General features: G+C 34.0%; 1 protein-coding gene across 1 annotated transcript in view; it reads left to right on the top strand.

The window, feature by feature from the left end:
* The window catches only part of LOC143909341 (sodium-dependent neutral amino acid transporter B(0)AT3), a 36,487-nt gene extending 14,327 nt beyond the window's left edge, over positions 1 to 22,160 (top strand). The window contains exons 2-11 of the mRNA XM_077427272.1: positions 16,698 to 16,930; positions 17,014 to 17,235; positions 17,308 to 17,418; positions 17,500 to 17,741; positions 17,814 to 17,961; positions 18,054 to 18,255; positions 18,437 to 18,596; positions 18,684 to 18,846; positions 18,979 to 19,179; positions 21,608 to 22,160. Coding sequence (XP_077283398.1) covers positions 16,698 to 16,930; positions 17,014 to 17,235; positions 17,308 to 17,418; positions 17,500 to 17,741; positions 17,814 to 17,961; positions 18,054 to 18,255; positions 18,437 to 18,596; positions 18,684 to 18,846; positions 18,979 to 19,179; positions 21,608 to 21,769 — 1,844 coding nt within the window. The 3' untranslated portion in view covers positions 21,770 to 22,160. The remainder of the gene's footprint in view (positions 1 to 16,697; positions 16,931 to 17,013; positions 17,236 to 17,307; positions 17,419 to 17,499; positions 17,742 to 17,813; positions 17,962 to 18,053; positions 18,256 to 18,436; positions 18,597 to 18,683; positions 18,847 to 18,978; positions 19,180 to 21,607) is intronic.

Here is a 22,160-nt window from a genome sequence, read left to right as displayed (position 1 = left end):
AGGGATCTTTAGTACGGTATTTCCTTTATGTGACACAAATATATTTAAAGATATTGCCCTGCTGTGACACAAATCGAAAAATTTAAGTATGCAATTACTTTCTATCCGATTTGCTAACGACGGCCATTTTGAGGTGACCTTACATTTTGTACCCGCCCAGCGGATTATCTTCGTTTTATGTATTTAACGACCTTTCGCGAGTCAAGCTGTCGGGTTTAATTATTCGCGGTGATGCCAGTCATCGTTTTCCGAAAACATATCTACATACATACTTCAAATATTTGCGGTAGAGTGTCGTAAATTTAGCCCGGCTTGCGAAATTCGTCGATTTGCGCGGATACCGAGTTTCGGGAGAGAAGATTCGAGTGAACGGCCATCTTGAATTGTTTTTAAGTGACAGATTACAATAATTTTTCAATATTATTATTATGACAGATATAAAAAGAGATGTAGTCAATAATAAAAATGTATATTTTTATGACAAAATAGTTGTAATACATTGTTAGAGCGTAAATATATCTATGTATTAGTTCATATGCGAAATTTTTATTCTATATTAGTGTACGCACTTTGCTAGACTTATTATTCTATTGATTTTAGATTTAAGTTTTCCGTTACGAATTTTGGCACATGGACAGAAAAAAGGTGACCCATTTATGTCACGGTGAAATTGAATTCTCTTCTCTTCCGACAGTAATCCACTTTGAAACGGAGACACCAAATTTTGACAAAAATAATTCTGCGCGATTTCAGATGTCACAATAAATATATATGTCATATATGATGCGAGAAATCTCGACTATCTTGAAAATAAATTCAATATTAAATAATACAAAAATGAAAGCATCAAATCTTAAATATTGCTACCAAAGAATCGATTATTATCGGAGTAAAATTGTATTGAAATAAATCTGTATATAAATGATAATCTAATTTTATCCATGGTTGAGAAATAATGGTAATAAGTAAGAAAGTATTTTCTACAAAAATAATATGTTAGCATTGTGGTTAAGTTTTCACAAATAGACATTTCGATCAGTCGTACAGCTTATCGAGATGATTTATCAACCGTAGACTTTGTCTAAGCGATAAACTAATAGGTAGTAGGTAAGTAGCAAATTTTTGAAAAATTCAAAATATTATTAAATAATGAACCAGACGTTTTAACTTGATTACTTTTTTGATTACACTTTTTGATGACTTTACATTAGGGATCCCAAATCCCAAATTCGAATACTTTTCATACGAACTTATTTTTTTATTTTCAATCTACAGCACATTTAGTTCTATTTGATGTTCCGGATAATGATTCTCTTAAAATTTTAATAATATCTTGAACTTCTTAAAACTACAAATAAATAACACTGTTCGACACGAAAAATGCTTCAGAGACGAGATATGACTTTTCATTTTCATTAATTTTGAATTTCCTGTTCGAAATGAATATTGGAATCTATAGTCGGGTATTTTATCTTTCATTTGTAGTACTTTTTAGCTGTCAAATTTCTCTAAAAAGTCGTCCAGCTTAAATCAAAAGGCAAAATTAAGTATTTTCACTTGGGATTTTTTCCCACTGTTAATAATATTTTATATTGAGTATTTTCTATTGAAACATATTTATTGGAATAATGTTCTGGCCACACTATTTTTTGTTTTCGTTTTAAAGAGTTAATGGAAGTGTGCTGAATTTTAAATCGATAAAATTGCGAGCTAAATTCTCGTACTAGTATTTACACGAATATGAATTTAATTAATAGGGATAATATATTAAATTGTCTTTATAGCTCGAAATTTTACCGATTTAAAATTCAGCACACTTCCAGTTAACCATTTTAAACGGAAACAAAAAATAGTGTCGCCAGAACACTATCCCAATAAACATCTTTCAATAGAAAATACTCAATATAAAATAGTATTAACAGTGGAAAAAAATCCCAAGTGAAAATACGTACTTTCGATTTGAACTGGACGACTACTTAGAGAAATTTGAAAGCTAAAAATAACTACAACGTCAAAATTAAAACGATCAAACCGGACTTGCTCATTGAGACTTGGTACTTCTTTGAAGCTGAAAATTTCTATTGATTTTTTATTATTGCTTACCTCGATAAAATAAACGAATTTTTGTTATTAATCCACAAGACGAGTCGAAATATGATTTTTCTAATAAGAATTTTATTTAATTCTCATATAAAGATAATTAAAAAACACATATTTAACCGAATCTCAAGCCAATCAACATTTTTTATTACCAGATTCGTGTTCTCTGGGCATAGATCTATAAGAAAAGTCATATCTCGTCTCTGAACCAAAAAAAAAATCGTTATTTGTCGAACAGTGTATGTAATTTAAAGCTACTATTCGATATTCGAATATTTGGGATCCGTACTATACATGTATAACTATAAATTATGTAGGCATAAAATTTTTATTTTATTAACTACAGTCTAAAGTTTCCAGTTACATTTATTAATATAAAAGCTAATCGGCCCAATCTTTCATAGGGAAAGACTCGTCTGTCATTTTTATCGGCCATTACTTCCATAATGAAATTGTGCCTGGAGAGCTTGTAGTGCACTGTTTGTAATGTGTGGACACATTTCGAGCTCAACAATGGCAACACTCGGTGACCCGTGACCTATGACGTCATGAGGTCGCGCGGGAAAAAGGAGACATTGATTTTAGCGTTGGCAGCGCCACCGTGGCGGACGTAAACTGAAACAGCTGGTCGCTTATTTATTTACACACCCAAATAGAACACGGAGAAGTAAAAACAAACTACATGGCAAATGTATTCAATAATGAAAAGCGAGGTTAAGTTCGGCAAACGTCACGCGTCAGTGTTGCCAACTCGCGTCCATTCTCACAAGGCTATTTTACATAATTACTTTTCGGTGCACTAAAATAAAAATTTAGAAATAAATACACAATCTTCAACTAGTAGACGATAGAAAAAAAAATGACCGCTTGCATAAGCGAGTCTTCTTTTGTATAATCGCCATCACAAAGAGACATACCTACATACATACATATATTCTTTGCTTTAAGGGTTGTATAGTAGTTCCCAATTTAAAAAATGAGTACCTCGTTAAATATGAACGTTTCTGTTCAACGAGCGACTTGTTTTTCGTACACAAAGAGCGCCATTTTCACTCTGTCTTATTTTTGGACTGGAAAGATTCCAGATTTCCGGAAATTCCAGTTCTAAATATCCTGTTTTTATTTTCTTAAGAAACTACTGGAGCGCTTTTTTCAATACAACCGGTCATTTTGTCCAATTGCATTCTTGAATTTTAAACATCTCCATTTCAATTGACAACGAAAAAAACGGCCATTTGTATTTTTATTTTTATTTTAAGGCGAATGAAAGACGATCCATCTTTTTCACACGTTTGAACAATGAAGTTTTCAAAATTAATAACTCGAAATATTACTAAAAATAGGATTCCCAGGTCAGTACGGCAACTAAAAAAGTTAAATATTATCATTGAGATGCGGCCATAAAGCATTGGATGACTCAAATTGAATATTATAGTTCTGGTTTTTGAAGATGAACCTATTTCTCTAATATGACAGCAGACTGTGGTAGGATAATTTGTCAATCGAACTAATGAAACTTAAGTATGTACAAGTATAACTACATATAATAAAAAGTGTATTCAGAACCGTAAGGGCGCAAATATCTGAAAGGTTGTCGGAGCGGGAAGCAAAACTTTCTTACGACGAAAAATACAATACAAACAATAGATTTATTTAAGATTTCATTTAAAAGCTTAGACTTAAAGAGGACTGTTATTTAGTGGGTACCCATTAGCGCAAGTCATTTTTTTTTAACTCTGGATTTTATTCGTTCAAAGAGAAGCCGAAACTCAGGATTTAAATAATGTCAATACTATATATGTATATTACTTCAGAAAAGATATAAAATAATAAAAGCTAGAAAAATATAACTATAGATACGTTTTTTTATTTAAATTTCAAGTAAGTATGGGTAGTTCAATTACATAGTACCACGAATGTATATAATGTTTTATTATTTATAAACTAGTGGTGATACCCGGCTTCGCTCGGTAAATCTTTATTTTATTATTATTAAAATTGTTTGAATCGAAAAAAGTTAAAATTATTTAACGACCGACCAATCACAAACGTCTTTGACCAATCCAGCCAATCGGAAACAACTTTTACGAGGCCCAATCAGAAACGAATTACAGGCGCCGTTTCGCATTATATATATATATATATATATATATATATATATATATATATATATATATATATATATATATATATATATATAAGATTTATAAATAAAATTATATTTTACGTTTTTTTTTGTATAACGTAATTTTAACGCAATAGATAATTTTCATTATAAAATATTTATTCAATTATGTTTACGCCATTTAGCTTTTGAAAAGGACATAAAGGGGCGCCAAAATCATTCGTACTGCTCTGAGTTTATTTAAAGACGAATCTTCTCTTTTTTACTCATTTATAACGAATCGAGATCCAATCACTTAATAACTCCTTTTTATTGAAATTTGAAGCAGTTGGGTCTTTTGTAACAGTTAAGTAAGTATAAAAAAAGGTATTCGTTTTATACACTCCAACTAATGAAATTGGCTCAACTGTGATGTACAAAGAGCTGACATTATATTTATCTATATAAGGGTAAACATCCCCTTGTCTTTGATGAACGAGGTCTCGAAGGCGACACTAGCACCATCGATTTTATAAATCTTTTCATCATTTAGAAGAATGCAGTGCCATTGAAAGACTCGATAGAAGCAGAATCACTATCGGCCATCTTGAATTTTCACAAAGGACAGATCACAAGCATGTTTGCGAGTTGCGTTTTGCGAAGAGTGCACTTTTCAAGGTGTTTTCCACTGTCGAGAATGACGTCATACGAAGGGCGTGGGAGTCAAAAGGGACGCCAGTGACCCTCAACCTTTAGTCTCTATTATTAATCGCCTGTAAATATTAAAGCGACATAGATGAAACGAGATTTAAACAGCCTTTTTCACTTCTGCGCGTCACAATTACGCAATTATGCCGCGCTCCATTAATCACGATTGAGTTCGTAGCTTACGACCGTGTGCATATTCAATCACACCAATCTTAATTTGTATAAACGGACTGTTGTGACTGTTTATTGATCCAACACTTGAAATATTTTTCGGTTAAACTTACGTCATCGACTGGCATTGAAATATGTATCGATTGATACGAGCAGAAGTCGTAAATAAGCCTGGCAGCAAAAGATACGCTGATGTGCAATCTACTGTGAAATGTACTATTTAGTATATCACTATTGCTTTAATAGTTTGGAAGCTATCCATCACTGGAAAAACTATATTGTGTCTGCTGTGTTATAGTTAAACTTATCATGCTTTATAGTAGTATTATGTACAATTTTTCACTTTTCAATTTATTCCATTATTTGCGCTGTTGGATTTATTTTATAAATATGCTGATTTAGTATTCAACTTCATTTAAAATATATATTTTCATTTTGGATTTGTTTTGTGCTGTTTTCATATATTAGTTCTGCTTATTACTCATCTATGTGCAAGAGTGTACAAGAGGATAATAGTTATATCTTTATCATTATTTTATTAAAATATTCTACATAGTTTTTCATTGCATAGAACTACACGAGAACACCTTCTTTAGATATATTGTGACGTTGAATATTTTCAAACTGAATCAATAATGCATTTGAAAGAATAGAAATTATTATTATTTTTAATTTATACCAGGACGGCCTAACAGGTAACCTCAATGCGCCTTCTTCGTCAGAAACATTGTACATTTGATACAAGTATCATTATACAAAGTAAATATATATCAATTAACATCTACAGAGACATCTATGATCAAATTTGTAAATTTGCGGCATTTTATACAATTCAGCGAAATTTGATATTGCTGAAACTCGAGATTTGCGAGAAACTGGGTAAGGTTACCAATTAGGTGGAACCGTTTCAATGAAATTCTGATAGGAAACGATCGACTTGGACTCACAATCACCCGAATTCACAAATCCAAGGTCTGACCAGCGGAAATCAGTGAGATTTGAACTTGTGACTATTTGTTCAAAGCATTATATGCTAACCACTAGTCTATTCTGCTGAAATGCGTATTACATAGTTAAAAACGCTAACAGGGATATAACAAGTTAAACTATTCGGTAAAACAAAGAAACTACGAGAAAATACATTATGTAACTATTATTTCGACTAGAAAAGTCTTTTCTTACATACATACATATGTATATGTTTGTACTTTGAAGTAATTTTTTTTGTACTTGAATTGTATTTAAGTATAGTTTTGATCAATAATCATACTGCCGTGTCTCTAATTATGGTAAAATCTGGGTATAGTAAGCGCTCGACTACAAAATTAATTTGCGACAGTTGCGCATTACTGACTAGTTGCAAAAATGCATTTAAAGTGTTATGAAACGATTTATCTGCAAGTACGTACCATGCACCAAATAGCTTGTAAAATCGATTTCTTACCACAGAATGCTTTCAGTACTCCCACACACTCTTTGTGTGGAGATGAAAAGTATTGAATCTCGTAGTTCACCAGTGCAATGTTAAATGGAAACTCGAAACTTTCAACCCTTTCAACCCTTCTGCAGACAAAACTTAGTGGAATTGATTTTTATTTATTCCTTTTTCGCCCATTGCAACTCTTTGAAGCATTGATTTTGTTTATGAAAGGGACATTACTTTAATTGGAGTAAATGGATTGTTAAGATAAAAAAAAAAAAAACAATGAAATGTTTCAGTTTTGGAAACATGTGTAGATTGAAAAATAGAAAGCAAAAGATTTCCTAGTTTAAGAATACCTTGAAAGCACGTAGTTCTTATTTCTTACAGCCATTTCAAAGTATGAATTGCTATATACAATTATAAAATGTTCCAAAAAGAAAATTTATATAAAATGTTCCAAAAAGAAAAAAGATCTATCAGCTATGAAAATTCTGTGGAAAACTTTAAATTTTCCGAAAGTATAGCTACTTCTTTAGATTAAAAAGTAAAAATTACAATATATTATATCCTAACAAAGAATGTTGACAGCTGATAATTGCAAAATTTGAATTCAATTTAGTGGAAAATCATTGTTTTCCCCGAAATCATCTCGCCAGATATGCTAGCGTCGACTGCACACATAATATGTATATTTAAATTGATTCCGGCTAGTTGAAATGCTATACATACGTATATTCAGATATTTATATAATACAAACACAGTGGATATAATTAGAAAATAATATTGTAAATATTTAATTAAATACTCGGTACGTTGTTGACGTCACCGTGAGCCGCACGCTGCACGATACACGTATACGGGCAGTTATAAGTGTGTTTGTGACGAGTTGCGTTGTGATTGGTCGAGAGCGAGGGCTCGCTCTGGCTCGCAGTGCGCGCGCACAGCAGGCCGTCGCATTTGCGAGTTTTACTATGGAGTATCGACTGCTCTACTTATTGTGCGTCGAGTGAATTTATATTTAGAAACGAGAGCGCAAAGGCTCATTCATGGGAATCGCGAACTATTTGGGAACTGTGGGAAGCCTCCTACGTGCACAACAAAGTCAACACTCCTTTTCACACACGCCTTGAAGTCAACATAAACAATTTCTTGAATAATCAAGATCATAGTAAATAGTTGGATCATATAAGTTATTACTTGATTAAAAAAATTCGTTTGAAATGTAGTGAAAATTTCACTTATATATGTATATGTTACACCGAATCCGTGAAATTGACTATTACACGCATTCGGCAAGAGAATTGCCGAATGCGTGAAAAATGCAAGCATGTTGCCCAGTTCACGGATTTGGCAAATTTTTGGGCGAATGCGTGTATTCGGCAAGAATTTGTCTGCTCAAAGCATGGAGTCGGCAAATAGACAGGAGCGCTCCGGTGTTGTTTTTTAGAACTGGACAGCGTGGACAAGTGTCAAAGTGACAGCTGAATGAGGATGTTTAATTTAGTTTAATTTACATATTATTATGTTTAATATGACTACATACATATGTTTCGATCATCTCATATGACTTATACATAAATTAATGCCATTTTTATACATTCTGATCAATATTTTAACAGTGAAACATATGTATGTAGTCATATTATACATAATAATATGTAAATTAAACTAAATTAACCATCCTTATTCAGCTGTCACTTTGACACTTGGTTATAATATAACACGCTGTCCAGTTCACGCATTCGGCAAATAATTTACAGAATCCGTGAACTGGGCAACGTGCTTGCATTTTTCACGCATTCGACAATTCTCTTGCCGAATGCTTGTAATAGATAATTTCATGGATTCGGTGTAACATATACATAGAATCTCTTGGTCATACCGGAATGGTTTTAGTACCAATAACATTAATTTATCTCATGAAAATATTTACCAGTAGTTGATTTCGTCAAAACGGCCAACATAATAAAAATCCAATGATGCGAGCTTTGGCTTTCATTACGATTGCAATTTATTTCAAGTTAATTTTAGCCCAGATAGAGCTGAGCACTTTAGATTTCGGGAAGCAAAATATTTGACCAACTTATCAGATCAGTATTTTAAGTCAACTGAATTAAGCTATCAGTATATTGGACTAATGAAGATGAAACGGATAACTAGTTAGATAATTTACACCCAGTATTAGACGATGCATAATCGAGAACGATAATTAGGTGCAATATTGCATTTCCAATCATTTTCTATCATCCCTAGTAAATATGATAAAAAGTTTAAGAAAAGCACAATTACATTTTTCCTCCCATGGTAAATTTTCGTATCACTAAATACCATGCACGTTTGAGACTTCATCTAAAATTATTCCTAAATTACCTCACACTTTTGACAGATTTCCAAGTATTCCTACGAGCTATAACTATCGTTATTATCAGATTCGCGTTTAAACAACGACAATCTGACGACAGCCGGATTTCCGCTTGTTATGATGATCAGCAAAGATTTGCACTGATGCCATTGTATTGTATAACTCGTACTAATAACAGTGTTTACGCCAAGATATTCTACAACTTACTTCAAACTGACTGGGTTTCCGTCATTTTTGACAAAGATCTAAAACTAGCGTTCTAGGAGTTTAAACAAAATGATTTTATTTTATTTTATTTTTTTAATTTATACCAGGAAGGCCTAACATGTAACCCCAATGCGCCTCTCTGGCCAGAAACATTGTATATTTGTTACAAATATTATTAGTATTATAAGTACATAAATACATATCAATTAATACCCAGAGATATATATGGTCAAATTTGTAAATTTTAAACAATTCAGTGAAATTCAGTAAATATATATAAATATATATGTACATATATATATATATATATATATATATATATATATATATATATATATATATATATATATATATATATATATATATATATATATATATATATATATATATATATATATATATATCAATTAACATCTACATAGACAGTTTGATATATACAATCAATGGATTTATTTTATAAATATTCTAATTTAGTATTCAACTTCAATTTAAAATATATCTTTTCATTTTTGATTTGTTTTGTGCTGTTTTCATAAATATGTATATTAGTTCAAGAGGATAAGATCTTTATCATTATTTTGTAAAAATATTCTAGTTCTTCATTACATAAAAATACACGACAACACCTTAATATAAAATAGTCCCAGTGTAAAAAAGGTTCGGGAAAGCTTGAAAATTTGTAATATGATGTCACCACGTAACATTATTAAGTTTATTTCTATGTCCCTAGCTGTTTTTGGTTCATATATCAACGTCCAGTTCTACTGCTTCTCTGATACAGAAAGTTTCAGGGAGTTGAGTTTCAGGAAAACACACTAACCGTGGCTTCGACTAAAATATGCGATTCGCTTGGAAATAATCGGCTTTTTCCACAACTCCACGCTGTCACAGAATTGCAAAACTTTGTCCACCGCTTCTCCAGAATTGCGGCATAAAACTTTGCTCTTATTTTACACACAGTGGGGTCTTGTTTTGCGCTTTTGCTCTTTCCTGCAAAATTATGGCCGGAATTATATTAGTGAACTTTCCTTAATATCACACCCTCGCTTTTAGACTTTAATGACGCTTTTCAATGAATTGTTATGACCTGGAACTTAAGGTCGATATTTGTCTGCTGATAATTTTTCTATCGTAGTGGTTTTTAACATACCTACGTATGTACAACTAGTCTGGGTTTGTTTACAACTTTATGCAGTCAATCAGGTGATTCTCTCTGGAAGACATAAAAAAATATTAAATCATGAACTAAAACCCACAATATTTTGACAATGAGCTTTTGATTCTCTTACATAATGTAAGGGTACTATTACCATCATGTTTTATTCGCCAAAATGCGAATAAAATTTTGTGGTACATATTTAACATTTACAGTTGCGCTCATGTAAAACAGAACACTTATGATTTTACGGTTTTGCGGTAATAATTATAATAGAGGGTTTTAAACGACCACGTCTTTACAATATGATTGTTTTCAAAGATTTCAGTTCCGTTTCGTTTAAGTTTTCGTGGAAAAAGCATCAGAATTGAATTTAAACAAATCAACATGAGAAAACGCATTAATTATCATTGGAATAGAATATCAAAATTGCGACTTTGGCAAGCTTTGGACTAGCTAAATGGGATTTTCCCTATCAACTGTGTCGAGAATACTGAAGAAAAAAAAACTGGAACTTGAAAAAGCTCGTTAAAAATCGCATCCCTTAAGAAAGGGATCAATGTAAAATGATTTCAATTATCAAAGCTTGATCTCTCAGTTGTCGTTTTAAAATTAGTATTTCAAATTATAACCATTAATATTTTTTACAATTTCGCCATAGTGACATTACAGATTTGCTTCAAGTCGTCACTGTGGCTAATTTATTACAAGACATTGAAAACTCATAATTAACGAGACATTTAAATACATAATTATTACATACATACACATGCAAATCGAAACAATACCTGACATCTATAGTCAGATATTACAAACATCGTATAAATACGATTAATAACATTTTTCATTTAACAATACGAATTTTTACATTCGATAAACAACCACAGAGACATCTATGGTGAGAAATCTGGCGAAATCTGAGATATAACAATAACTGAAGGTTTGCAACAGAAATTTGGGAAGGAAAAGCCAACTTTACAGGAACCGTTTCAATGAAAATCATAAAAATTGGCAAATTCTGATAAGAAACGATCTAAGTCGACAGACCAAGGTCTGGCCAAACAACAAGACTCTTAGTGGGAATCGAACCCGTGACATCAAACACGAAATAATTCTACTATTGCATACACAAGGTATATTAAAAAGAAGTTTAGGAGCAAAGCTTTGATATTAGAAATAATCTACATGTAAATGTATGTATTTATGTACGCACGTTTTTCCACTATACATACAAACTCAGTTATATTAACATAAGCTCATGGTCCCCTCATTTAAATCGTAGACGGATTTTGGAAGGGGTTGGAATCCTTTGAAGGTTATTTTTTTTCAAATATCATCCACCTGGACAACTCTGACTAGTTTTAAATAAAAGTGAAGAACAAGTACTGTTATTCGCTTTTTAGTGAAATGATTGTCAAAGATTGGGCCGTGACGGTGTATGGTACATCCACAGGCCTGGCTCGAGAGTATATGACACCTCTAGGCAGATTGTTTGTTAACGCCAAACCCCCTCCCCACTTTTTTTTAAAATAAAAAATTTAATTTACAAAATTTTAATCAAAATATATACATTATATAAATAAAAATTAATTGAAGAATTTTATCGACTAGCATTCCCTCATTCGAATATGATTGGCTAAGATATTTTAATGTTTGACAACGTTAATCGTGAATCGTTGATATTTGACAGTCGACTTCCTGCATTCCTCATAAATTGTAATATTTTATAGTGATTACTGGGTTCGAGCGATTATTGGGTTACACCAAGTGATTATTGAGTTCGAGCCCGCTATACTGCTGGTGAGACTCGGGTGATTGTGAGTCCAAGTCGATCGTTTCTTATCAGAGTTTGCCAATTTTATCTGATCATAGTTGAAACGGTTCCTTAAAATTGGCGAAAAAAAAATAATCCTACCTGCTGACACAAATCTTCTGTATTATGTATGTACAATTTGTAAAAAATTATGTACAAGTCTAAAAATCTACAGATGTCTCAATGGATTAATTCTTTAATTAATTAATTAAATATTAAATTCATGTTCTTCAGCTTCTCGAAATATAGTGACTTATGTAATAAAAAATGCTGCATTGTTTGTAATTAATTGTCCAAGAAGGCGCATTGGGTTCTTCCTGTCAAGCCTTGCTGGTATATATCTATGTAAAATAAAATAATAAATCACTGTATTTCGAGAGGCTGAAAATAACAATTAATTAATTAATCCATTGAGACATCTATGGATTTAGACTTAAATTATCTTCTTCTTCTCAATGCCCTGTCCACATCCGGATGTTGGCGACCACCTCGTCAATTATTTGAAGATATTCGCATCGGTCTTCAGCGGCTCGGAACATTTCTTTGGCGCTCATATCGGTCCACATGCGCATGTTTCGAAGCTAAGACAACTTTTTCCTGCCAATCCATTTTTTACCTTCTATTTCCCCCATGTTTATCAAACGGAAAAATTCACATTTTGGACCCCGTATCATATCCGAGGTACTCCTGACGACAGAAACAAGTTCTCTGCCTCTCCCTATTATCCTAGGGTTTCTAACCAGGATAAGTATCGTAGCCAGAGACATGCCTACCGAAGAACCTCCCTGTGAATTTAAATCTTTGAAAGTCATCAATTTTGAGGTTACAATGTAAATGCGCCATTTGTTGTTCGCGTGTGCAGGGGAGGCTCTCGGGCTCGGGGGCGCCGATCGATACAGGCGTCTGTCCCTGACAGGGGCGCACCCCCACATTGGGGGCGCCTCGGAAGTCCCTCTCCCGGCCCCAGGGCCCCCTTCACCTCCGTACGTGACCTTGTGACGTGTTGGGGGGATCCTCGATGTGCGCGTCATGGCCTCGTGTATTTTTATCCTGGGGTCGTCTCGTCGTCTGAGGGGGCTGAGTGATGTCACTCCAGTGTCAATTGAGCTTTCGCATCTAATTAAATTCTCAAGCTGAATTCTGAATCGAGGGCGAATATAAAGGGGTCATTTGTTTCAGTAAAAACATGTTGTTTATCGTCGAGATCTAGCACGTTTTTCATATAGCGGTATAGGTAACGAATTTTTGAAATTATAACCAGGGTGGTAGATATGGCTGAAATCGAAATTAGAAGAAGTTAGACTAGGGCTGCCAGGCGTCCCGGTATTCCGGGTTTGTTCCGGTTTCAAGCCTCTCGTCCCAGCGTCCCGAAAAAACTTTTCGGGACAGCCAAATGTCCCGGTTTTCAATAACTGCTTATTGAACTTTCTCGTTCTCCGACGAAAGGATCTCTTAGACTGTATTCGTTGGGGAGGTGGTGGCCTCATGTTGAGGGCTTTAGGTGTCAAATTCCGTGACCTTTAAAGCGGGCTTTAATTAATTGACATTTCATTGTTCAGAAATACCAAACTCCCCCCCCCCCCGCAGCTATGAAACTGCGAAAAAATTCACGTATCTCAATCTCACCAATCCACATCCATGGTTAAAAAAAAAGCAAGAAAAGCGAGATTGAGAAAAATTCATTCTTCTTTGGAAATATGTAATTTATTTCATTTCATATTAAAATAACTAAATAAACTGGAAAAAAGAAAGAAAATACTAGTTAATAAAAGGAAGGAAGGAAGTAATTTATTGATAAAAATATTGACTAAGTATTCATTATTTGAATTGATAATTTTGAAGCACTGGTGAAAAATACATAGGCTTTTATATGTTACGTACATATGTACTTTTTGGAATATGAATTGTGATTCATTTCGATAATGAGTTACAGTAATGTAAAGGTGTTAATTTTTTGGCCTTAGAAATTAGCAAATCTATCAGGCGTCTCCCAAACTAAACTAAATGCCAAAGATGAGGTCACTATTCAATGGTTTATATGTTTTATGACAACGCGTTTTTACGAGTATATTTGTTAGTAATCTTACGTTCGTATTTCATCTTAAATACACAATCCAATCCATAATATATTTATAATGGCGTTCTCGGTACCTGATATTCTCCGTCACATTAAGACTTAAAAAATCAAGCAAACAAGTTTATCGACAAAAGCAAAAGTTTATGAATGACGAAGCTGAACTTTTTATATACATCTTGTATTATATGTGATGATAATTGAATGTCTCTTGGTTTTTCAATGTATAGAATTTTTTTGCCAAATATATATAGTCTAAATTAATTTTGTTCAAAAGTTTCTCAAAAAATCATCGGTTGTTATCTTAATATGCATCATATATACATATAATATCGCTATTCTGTGTGGCTGTGTGTGTATCTGTACGTCTGCGATAACGCTCGCCCAACTATAATAGTCGTTTCGATTCGACATACAAATGTACGTCACAGCTAAAACACGAAACAAAATGTACGAATATAATAAGGAAATAAAAAAGCTTCTATATATTCTGTTTGCTACCAATGTTTCCTCTAGGCAAGTTTCTGAGCATTCATTAATTCATTTTTCTATTTTTCTATTTTTTACTAGTGGTTTTACCCGGTTTCGCTCGGTATTTGTAATATAAACCGCTTAAACATGACTAATCTAATAGTAAACATTTATTAAATTTATTTGAATAGTTTTATTTTATATAAATTTATTTGAATACAAACATATATTCTAAGTATCTTTAGAAATTATATGAATACCAGAATCCGGCGCCTGCGCCATCGGCACCTGCGCCCCCGGGGACTTCGAATCCAATATTAAACAATTAAATATAAATATTAAATTAAATTTTAAAATATTTGAAAAAAATTCGACCGCAAGCGAGTCGAGTCAAACACAGGACCGACACCTTTCTTTTAATCTTTCTTTTTTAATTTAATAACTTAATCACATGCCAACACCCATGTGATGATATTTCATCGGTAAAACACTAGTTTGTGTATACAAATGTTAAAAATTCGAATCTAAATTAAGGTGACCATTCGTACAGAAATTTCCAGTACAGTACTGGTTTTTTGAGTATCTGTCCTTGCGATTAGCCCTTTTATAAATATTAAAATCGATTTTTTTTATTTTCATAAATGTACATCAATGATTATCTAGAATTCGTTAACGTTTTTAATAACCCAAGTATCGAGAAACATTATTTTGACAAAAATGTCCTGATTTTGACACATAACCTAAAAACATATAAAATGGTCATCCTAATCTCAATTGAAAACTGAAAATTTACAGCGAAAAACACACAAATAAGCATTCTTATTCAAATTAAAATGTATATATTATACATAAACATATGTATATTGATAAAATAAACTTTTAATTAGAGATTTTTGCCTAAATATTGTATAACGGTTCTTGCGAGGGAACGAGTTCCGTTACAACCGAGTTCAACCTAAATCGAAAATTTTCCATTCACGCTGACGTCATTGATAAACTCGCAATCGATTCCCGGGAAAGGCCGGGTACTGAAAGCTAGTAAATATGTACATAAAGCAATATAGACAGGCGTATCATAATGTAATTTGCGAATATATTCATAGATTATTGCGCATGCGTCGACAGCTAGGTAGCATATGTTGGCCGACAGCCAAAAATTCGCCTACCATGTACGAGCCGAAAATTATTGCCCAAAATAACCGCTGGCAACATTTTGCTATCTTAGAATCAAATGAAAAAATAATATATTTTGCATATATTTCTGCTTATACTCTGCATATCTTTCTGGGCGGTTGATTTCGCATGCATGCGTCAACCCATTGCCGTTCCCCCATTTCGTCGGAAAAGGGGGTTAAATGCGTTATTATGCATCGATTCCGAGAATGTGCAGCGAGCTAACCGCCATCATAAATATAGACTTGTCGTGTTTTACGAGCGCTGACGGCCATAATGGCGCTCGTGTCAATATTTAGACGCCATTACGTCGCGATGACAGATGACATTTCGCGAAATACTTAGGCATCGTACAAAGTACTGTCGTCTTATATTATTATTTTTGTGATAACGAGCTGTGACGAAATTGCGTCTGATCCAAGTCTGTAATATGATATACAAACAGGCTTGCCAATTGACTTGAAGCTCTGTAATGTTTTCGAAAATAATTTGCCTACTGCACTAATTCGGCAATTTTTTTGCACAGCTCAGCACATTCCCAGTGGAATACCTAAGATATACTTAAAACTCAGTGAATGTACACACAATACTCGAACGCTTTAATTTCGCATGTGTACATATGTATATGTGATCGACATTTAATTACAGAACCATAAAAATTGGATCCAGACTTGACTCACTGTTAAATGAAACCCCTCGCGTTTAAAAACAATAAAACAATAACAACTATAAGTTGACCTCTTCTCCTCGACATACATACATACTTGATGCGGAATTTTCAATTAATTCTCGGTAGCTAAATAGTCAAGCAGGTCACTCATTCACTGATGTCAATTGACACTGATTTCGCTGATCAGCAGATAAATTTGAAATCATCAATATAACCTTTATATTGAAAAGTAAGTCCTAACGAGTCCTATTCGATTTGTTACAGGTGCTTTCTTGATACCGTTCGTGTTCATGTTGGTACTGGAAGGCATACCACTGTTCTTGATCGAGATGGCCATCGGGCAGAAGATGAGACTTGGAGCTTTGGGTGTCTGGAACACGATCCACCCCTGGTTAGGAGGGATAGGGATCAGCAGCTGTGTGGTCACATTATTAATTGCCCTCTACTATAACGTGATCATCACTTGGGTCTTGTTCTACCTCTTCAACAGCTTTCAGGTAAATCTGAATACCCAAAACTCTCAAATTGGAAGTATGTACGTATATTTGGATTCATGACTGATGTGAGCTCTGGTTTTCAGTCACCACTGCCGTGGGCGTCTTGTCCAGTGGTAAACGGAACTCCCGTTTCGGAGTGTGTCAAATCTTCGGAGACCGCCTACTTCTGGTACAGGAATACATTAGATGCTGCACCTTCCATGGACGATTCGGGTGGTTTGAAATGGTGGATCGTATTATGTTTACTTCTCAGTTGGATTATGGTCTTCCTCATCGTCATGAAGGGAATCCAAAGCAGTGGAAAGGTGCCTCAGTCAATCTTCTCTTGAAATCGCTTCTTATTTTCACCACTTCATTTTGCTTATGTGTGGCTTTAGGTGGTATACTTTACTTCCATGTTTCCTTACTTGGTGCTGACTATCTTCTTCATAAGAGGGATCACTTTGAAGGGAGCCGGGGCTGGTCTGATGCACATGTACACACCTAAGGTAAAAAATATTTCAAATTTAACTTCTAAAATATCCAATGTAACTAAACTACCAATGCTACTTGTACATATTTTGTTTCAGGTTGAAAAGCTTCTGGATCCAACAGTCTGGTTAGATGCTGCTACCCAAGTATTTTATTCCTTTGGTTTAGCATTCGGATCATTGATCGCTTTTGGAAGCTATAATCCACCTAAAAACAACTGTGTCAGAGATGTCATCTTAGTGTCAGTTTGTAATGCCATAACTGCCATTTACGCCAGCGTTGTCATCTTCGCCATCTTGGGTTTCAAGGCAATGGCTAACGTTGACAAGTGTGTTGATATGTAAGTATAGCCTTACTTCATAATTCAATGACTGCACTTTCACCTTTTTAACGAGGTTCTTAATATTTATAGGAACAAAGTTATTTTATTTGATCATGGTGCTATTACATCACGAAACGTTTCCACCGAAATATACGACTCTGTTATGGATAGTTTGGAGAATAAAACTTTTCATACATACGGTTTGGAAGTATGCAGTCTATCCAAGGAGTTAGATGAGGTAACTGACATACCTGTGTAATACAATAATAAGACGAGCTATTGTCATTTTTGTGATTGTATTTTTTTAATCTTTTCATAAAAATGTTACAGGCTGCTGAAGGTACCGGTTTGGCTTTTATTGTATTCACTCAAGCCATTGTTGAACTTCCCGGTGCTCCATTCTGGTCCATCATCTTCTTTATGATGCTGTTATCTCTTGGTCTCGGATCTCAGATCGGAATCCTTGAAGGAATGCTCTGTACCATCTTTGATATTGATATATTCAAGAGGATTCGAAAGCCATACGTGACAGGTAACATCAAATTTATTTTTTCTTATCCAAGATGGTTCCAAAGTCTTAGCAAGGTGCTTCCACGATAACTTTGGTACTATCTCAACCTAGCTTTGATACTAATGAGAGGTCTCATTCAAATTCATCCACCGATATTGCAATCGCGAGGAATGCTTGCTCATTGTATTGCTTGGACTTTCAGGTGCTGTGTGTGTGTTCTGCTTTTTCGTCGGTCTCATATTCACGACAGGAGCTGGTGAATATTGGTTGAAGATGTTCGATTCGTTCGCTGGAACCATCGGCTTGGTTGTCGTGGCGCTCATGGAGATGATCTCGGTCATTTACGTATACGGACACGAAAGGTTCGCTTCAAAACCTCACCTGAATAGTCAATAAGATATACGTACATATGATATAATATGATACAATGATATATTTGGAATTTACAGGTTCACCAACGACATATACGAGATGACCGGATATCGACCTGGACTCTATTGGCAGATCACGTGGCGATTCATCGGTCCAGTTATAATGTTCTGCATATTGGGCTCGTCCATTGTTTTCATGTTCTTGAATCCTCCGAAATATTCAGCCTGGAATGCGGACTTGGTAATTCATTTTAATCAGCTCACTTCTATTATAAGGCTTGATCTCTAATGACTTTGGTTGGGTTTATATTTTTCGTTGGCCATAACACGTCGCATATAAAAGTAATCTAATGTTTTTTGATTTATTTTTCAGGGTGCAGTGGTTAGTACCGCGTATCCAAGTTGGGTCATGGCTATAGCCATAGCCATGATAACTGCAGGCGTGTTACCCATCCCAGTAGTGTTGATCTTACGCCGGATGCAATGTCTTCAGCTTGATGTCAACATCCACCAAGGCAGCATCAGGCGTATCGAGACTACTGTCTCCACTAAGGAGATGATGGACGATCAAGACGTAAGTCCATCGTGCCCAATCCACAATGGCTCTCTTAAAGCTCTCATGATTAACATAATATCAGACCATTGTTACGGTTATGATTGAAAATATCTATAAAATTGGTGTCAGAAACAGGGATATATGATGTTTGGTTAAAATCATTATAAATATTTTAAACCTAAGGAAAAAATGCATTAATTGAACCCAAATCAACAGCCAATTGTATCTATGAGATGCAAATACCACTGTGATGCTGTAGTAGCTTCACTTGCAACGTTGTTTAAAGTTACATGATTTTAGATAATAGCCGAAAATCATACAGGGGGTATATAAATACGGAGGATGGTGTACTGGGAGGTTAATAAGTAAATATAAGAGGTTATTAAGTACAGTCTATAAAATGAGTTGAGTCAATCACTTAACCATTTCATCGCCATAAGCGCACCGGTGCTCGCTCCTTCGTATTTAAAGCTATGACTCGAAATGAATTTTGATTTTTTCACAGTGACATCTAAAAATATCCTATGATACCAATGAAATTGAAAAAAGTCAATATTTTTCGTTAGTCTGTGATATATTCAAGAGATATTGTCAAGGGTTGGCGCTAAACAGCGTTTCTATAAACGCGTGGCGATTAAGCGGTTGTCTTACGTATACATCTCCATTACACACTTTTTAAAAGCAGAAAAATATGGCGATGATATACAGAAGGCTCGTAAACCTTGCAACGGTATACAGAATATTAATAAGTAAGGGTAAATTTTGTAAATAAATTGAAATTCTCAAACAGATTACGTAACAATGGTCTAATATTCAACATATCAATCTTTAAACTAACATAACATGTGTTATATCCATCATAATTACATATATTAATAACATAATATACATATATGTATTCTATAATGCTATAACTGTAACCGTGCTTGAGCTGTAACTGTCAGTCTAGTCGCTTGTCTCACATATTACATACATGTATTATGCACTGGACGTGTGATTGTGACTTTCTATAATATCCATACCCTTATATGTATGTTATATTGGTTTCGGTGATTGGTTTTGTTGTTGGACTTTGATTTAAATGTGTGAAAAAACTGCTTGCACGCTGACCAGGTGATGAGTCCTGATTATTCACCGGGAGCACCGTTGGAGAACAGCACGACCCGCTTCACCATCGGAGACTATGATGTAAGACTAAACCGTTAACCGCACTCTGCATGCCAACTTATATGATATTTAAAAGAGATATGGACTGAATGATATAATATGATTATAGGTTTTCGATTTGAATCAAGTGTGTGCAATTTAAAAATTTTACATTCTTTGTACTTCAGTGACTTTGTACATATTGATTCTTTGTAAAACATTTTAAGACCCTCATCTAAGGCTCTTAACTCTTTGAGTAATTCCTCACAAGAAAACATTTAATATAGACATCAATGAATGCAATAAAAATATATAATTATTCTCCCCGAGTAAATATCTTTCAACTAAATTGTTTTAAATATGACAATTTTAGTCTATCAAATTCAAATATAATAATAAATACTCATTTCAGATATAGAAATAATCAGTAATCTTCACATTTTGTAGCAAAATCAGAAAAAAAAATTCCCATTGTGTGACACATGACTAATTCAAATACATATTTCATATGTGTAAGTCTTGAATATTGGCTTAGACCAGTAATGGTTTTTGCTTTTTTACTATATTCAATATTTTCAATACTAATTTCTCTTTCAACGTGTTCAATATGATTTACATTAAACTCTTCAAGAGTGTTACCAATGTATTAAAGATCTTTAGTATTTATGTTTCAAAATTTTAAACCTGTAAGTTATACTGTCGGTATGATTGTGACGCATGCCAGAGCAATAATCAAGATGCAATTGGCTTTGGATTCTTATGTGATGAGTTGTAGGGTGGTGATGGTAATCGGTTTAACGCACCGTTGCCTGGACCGAGGACGGATGCTGCCGAGAACAAGAGGACTCCGCCTCCGGCGTCCATCGCCCGCACCAGACCCAACAAAAAATAAAATGTCAAAATGTAGAACTACACTTAGAAGGGTAACTTCACTTGTCAGCCCTCCTCAAAAGCTTATATGATTTCTCAACACTCTCATCTCCGCTCTCCGAACATTACACATTTGCACTTATTATTTACTCCACAGAGGTTATGCTTTTGAATTTGTGTGTTGCTTTTATGTACATAATACATCACTGCTTTATATTCATATTTTAAATGACATGATTATTACTTTTATTTGTATAATTTGTTTTGATTTATTTTATATTTTGTATACATGTATGTAGGTCGGTGAGTAGCGGTAAATCATTTCACAAAATGCATATTTATTTTAATATATACGTTCATAATTACATTTAATTATATTTATAAATAAATATAAAGCATGTAATAATCAAGTTTGTTTCACACATTTCAGGACGACGACGATATGGATTCACCGGCACACCGCTTGGCCGACTTTGACAACAACTCGAGTAGTGACGAAGAAGGCGACGGAAGAGGAAACCTCAGACCACCGAGGATGCTAATGACAACACCCAAGAAAGCCTTTAAGATGGAAATAGTCGATGACTATTGATCGCAAAGCACCAACGACTGTACTACGTCACTGTTACTCGAGGCCGAACTTGAAAATGTCTCCGGCACGGCCCCGGAAACATGCAGACGTTCATTCACGGTTTCTTTTAACGCGTGACGTATAGTGATATTTGTATTTTATGCAATAACCAAATAAAAAAAAAGAATTATAAGTTAGTCCACGATACTCCATGACAAGAGCGTATACACAATGATCAGTATTATATGCGATATTGACATGCGTACTTTAGCTAATTTTGTGTGTATTTTTTTGTTAATTTGTATATACGAATCGGTGAATCTATATATCGACGTGTGCGTTATCCCTGTTGAGTCTTTTCTAATTCAAAGTCAGATTTACTGAATTAGTCAGTTCACATTATTCAGTATAC

This window comes from Arctopsyche grandis, chromosome 3 (genome assembly GCF_051622035.1).
Source record: "Arctopsyche grandis isolate Sample6627 chromosome 3, ASM5162203v2, whole genome shotgun sequence".
In the NCBI taxonomy this organism is placed as follows: domain Eukaryota; kingdom Metazoa; phylum Arthropoda; class Insecta; order Trichoptera; family Hydropsychidae; genus Arctopsyche; species Arctopsyche grandis.
Note: the sequence above shows the minus strand (reverse complement) of the source record. Positions and strands in the feature narration are given on the sequence as shown.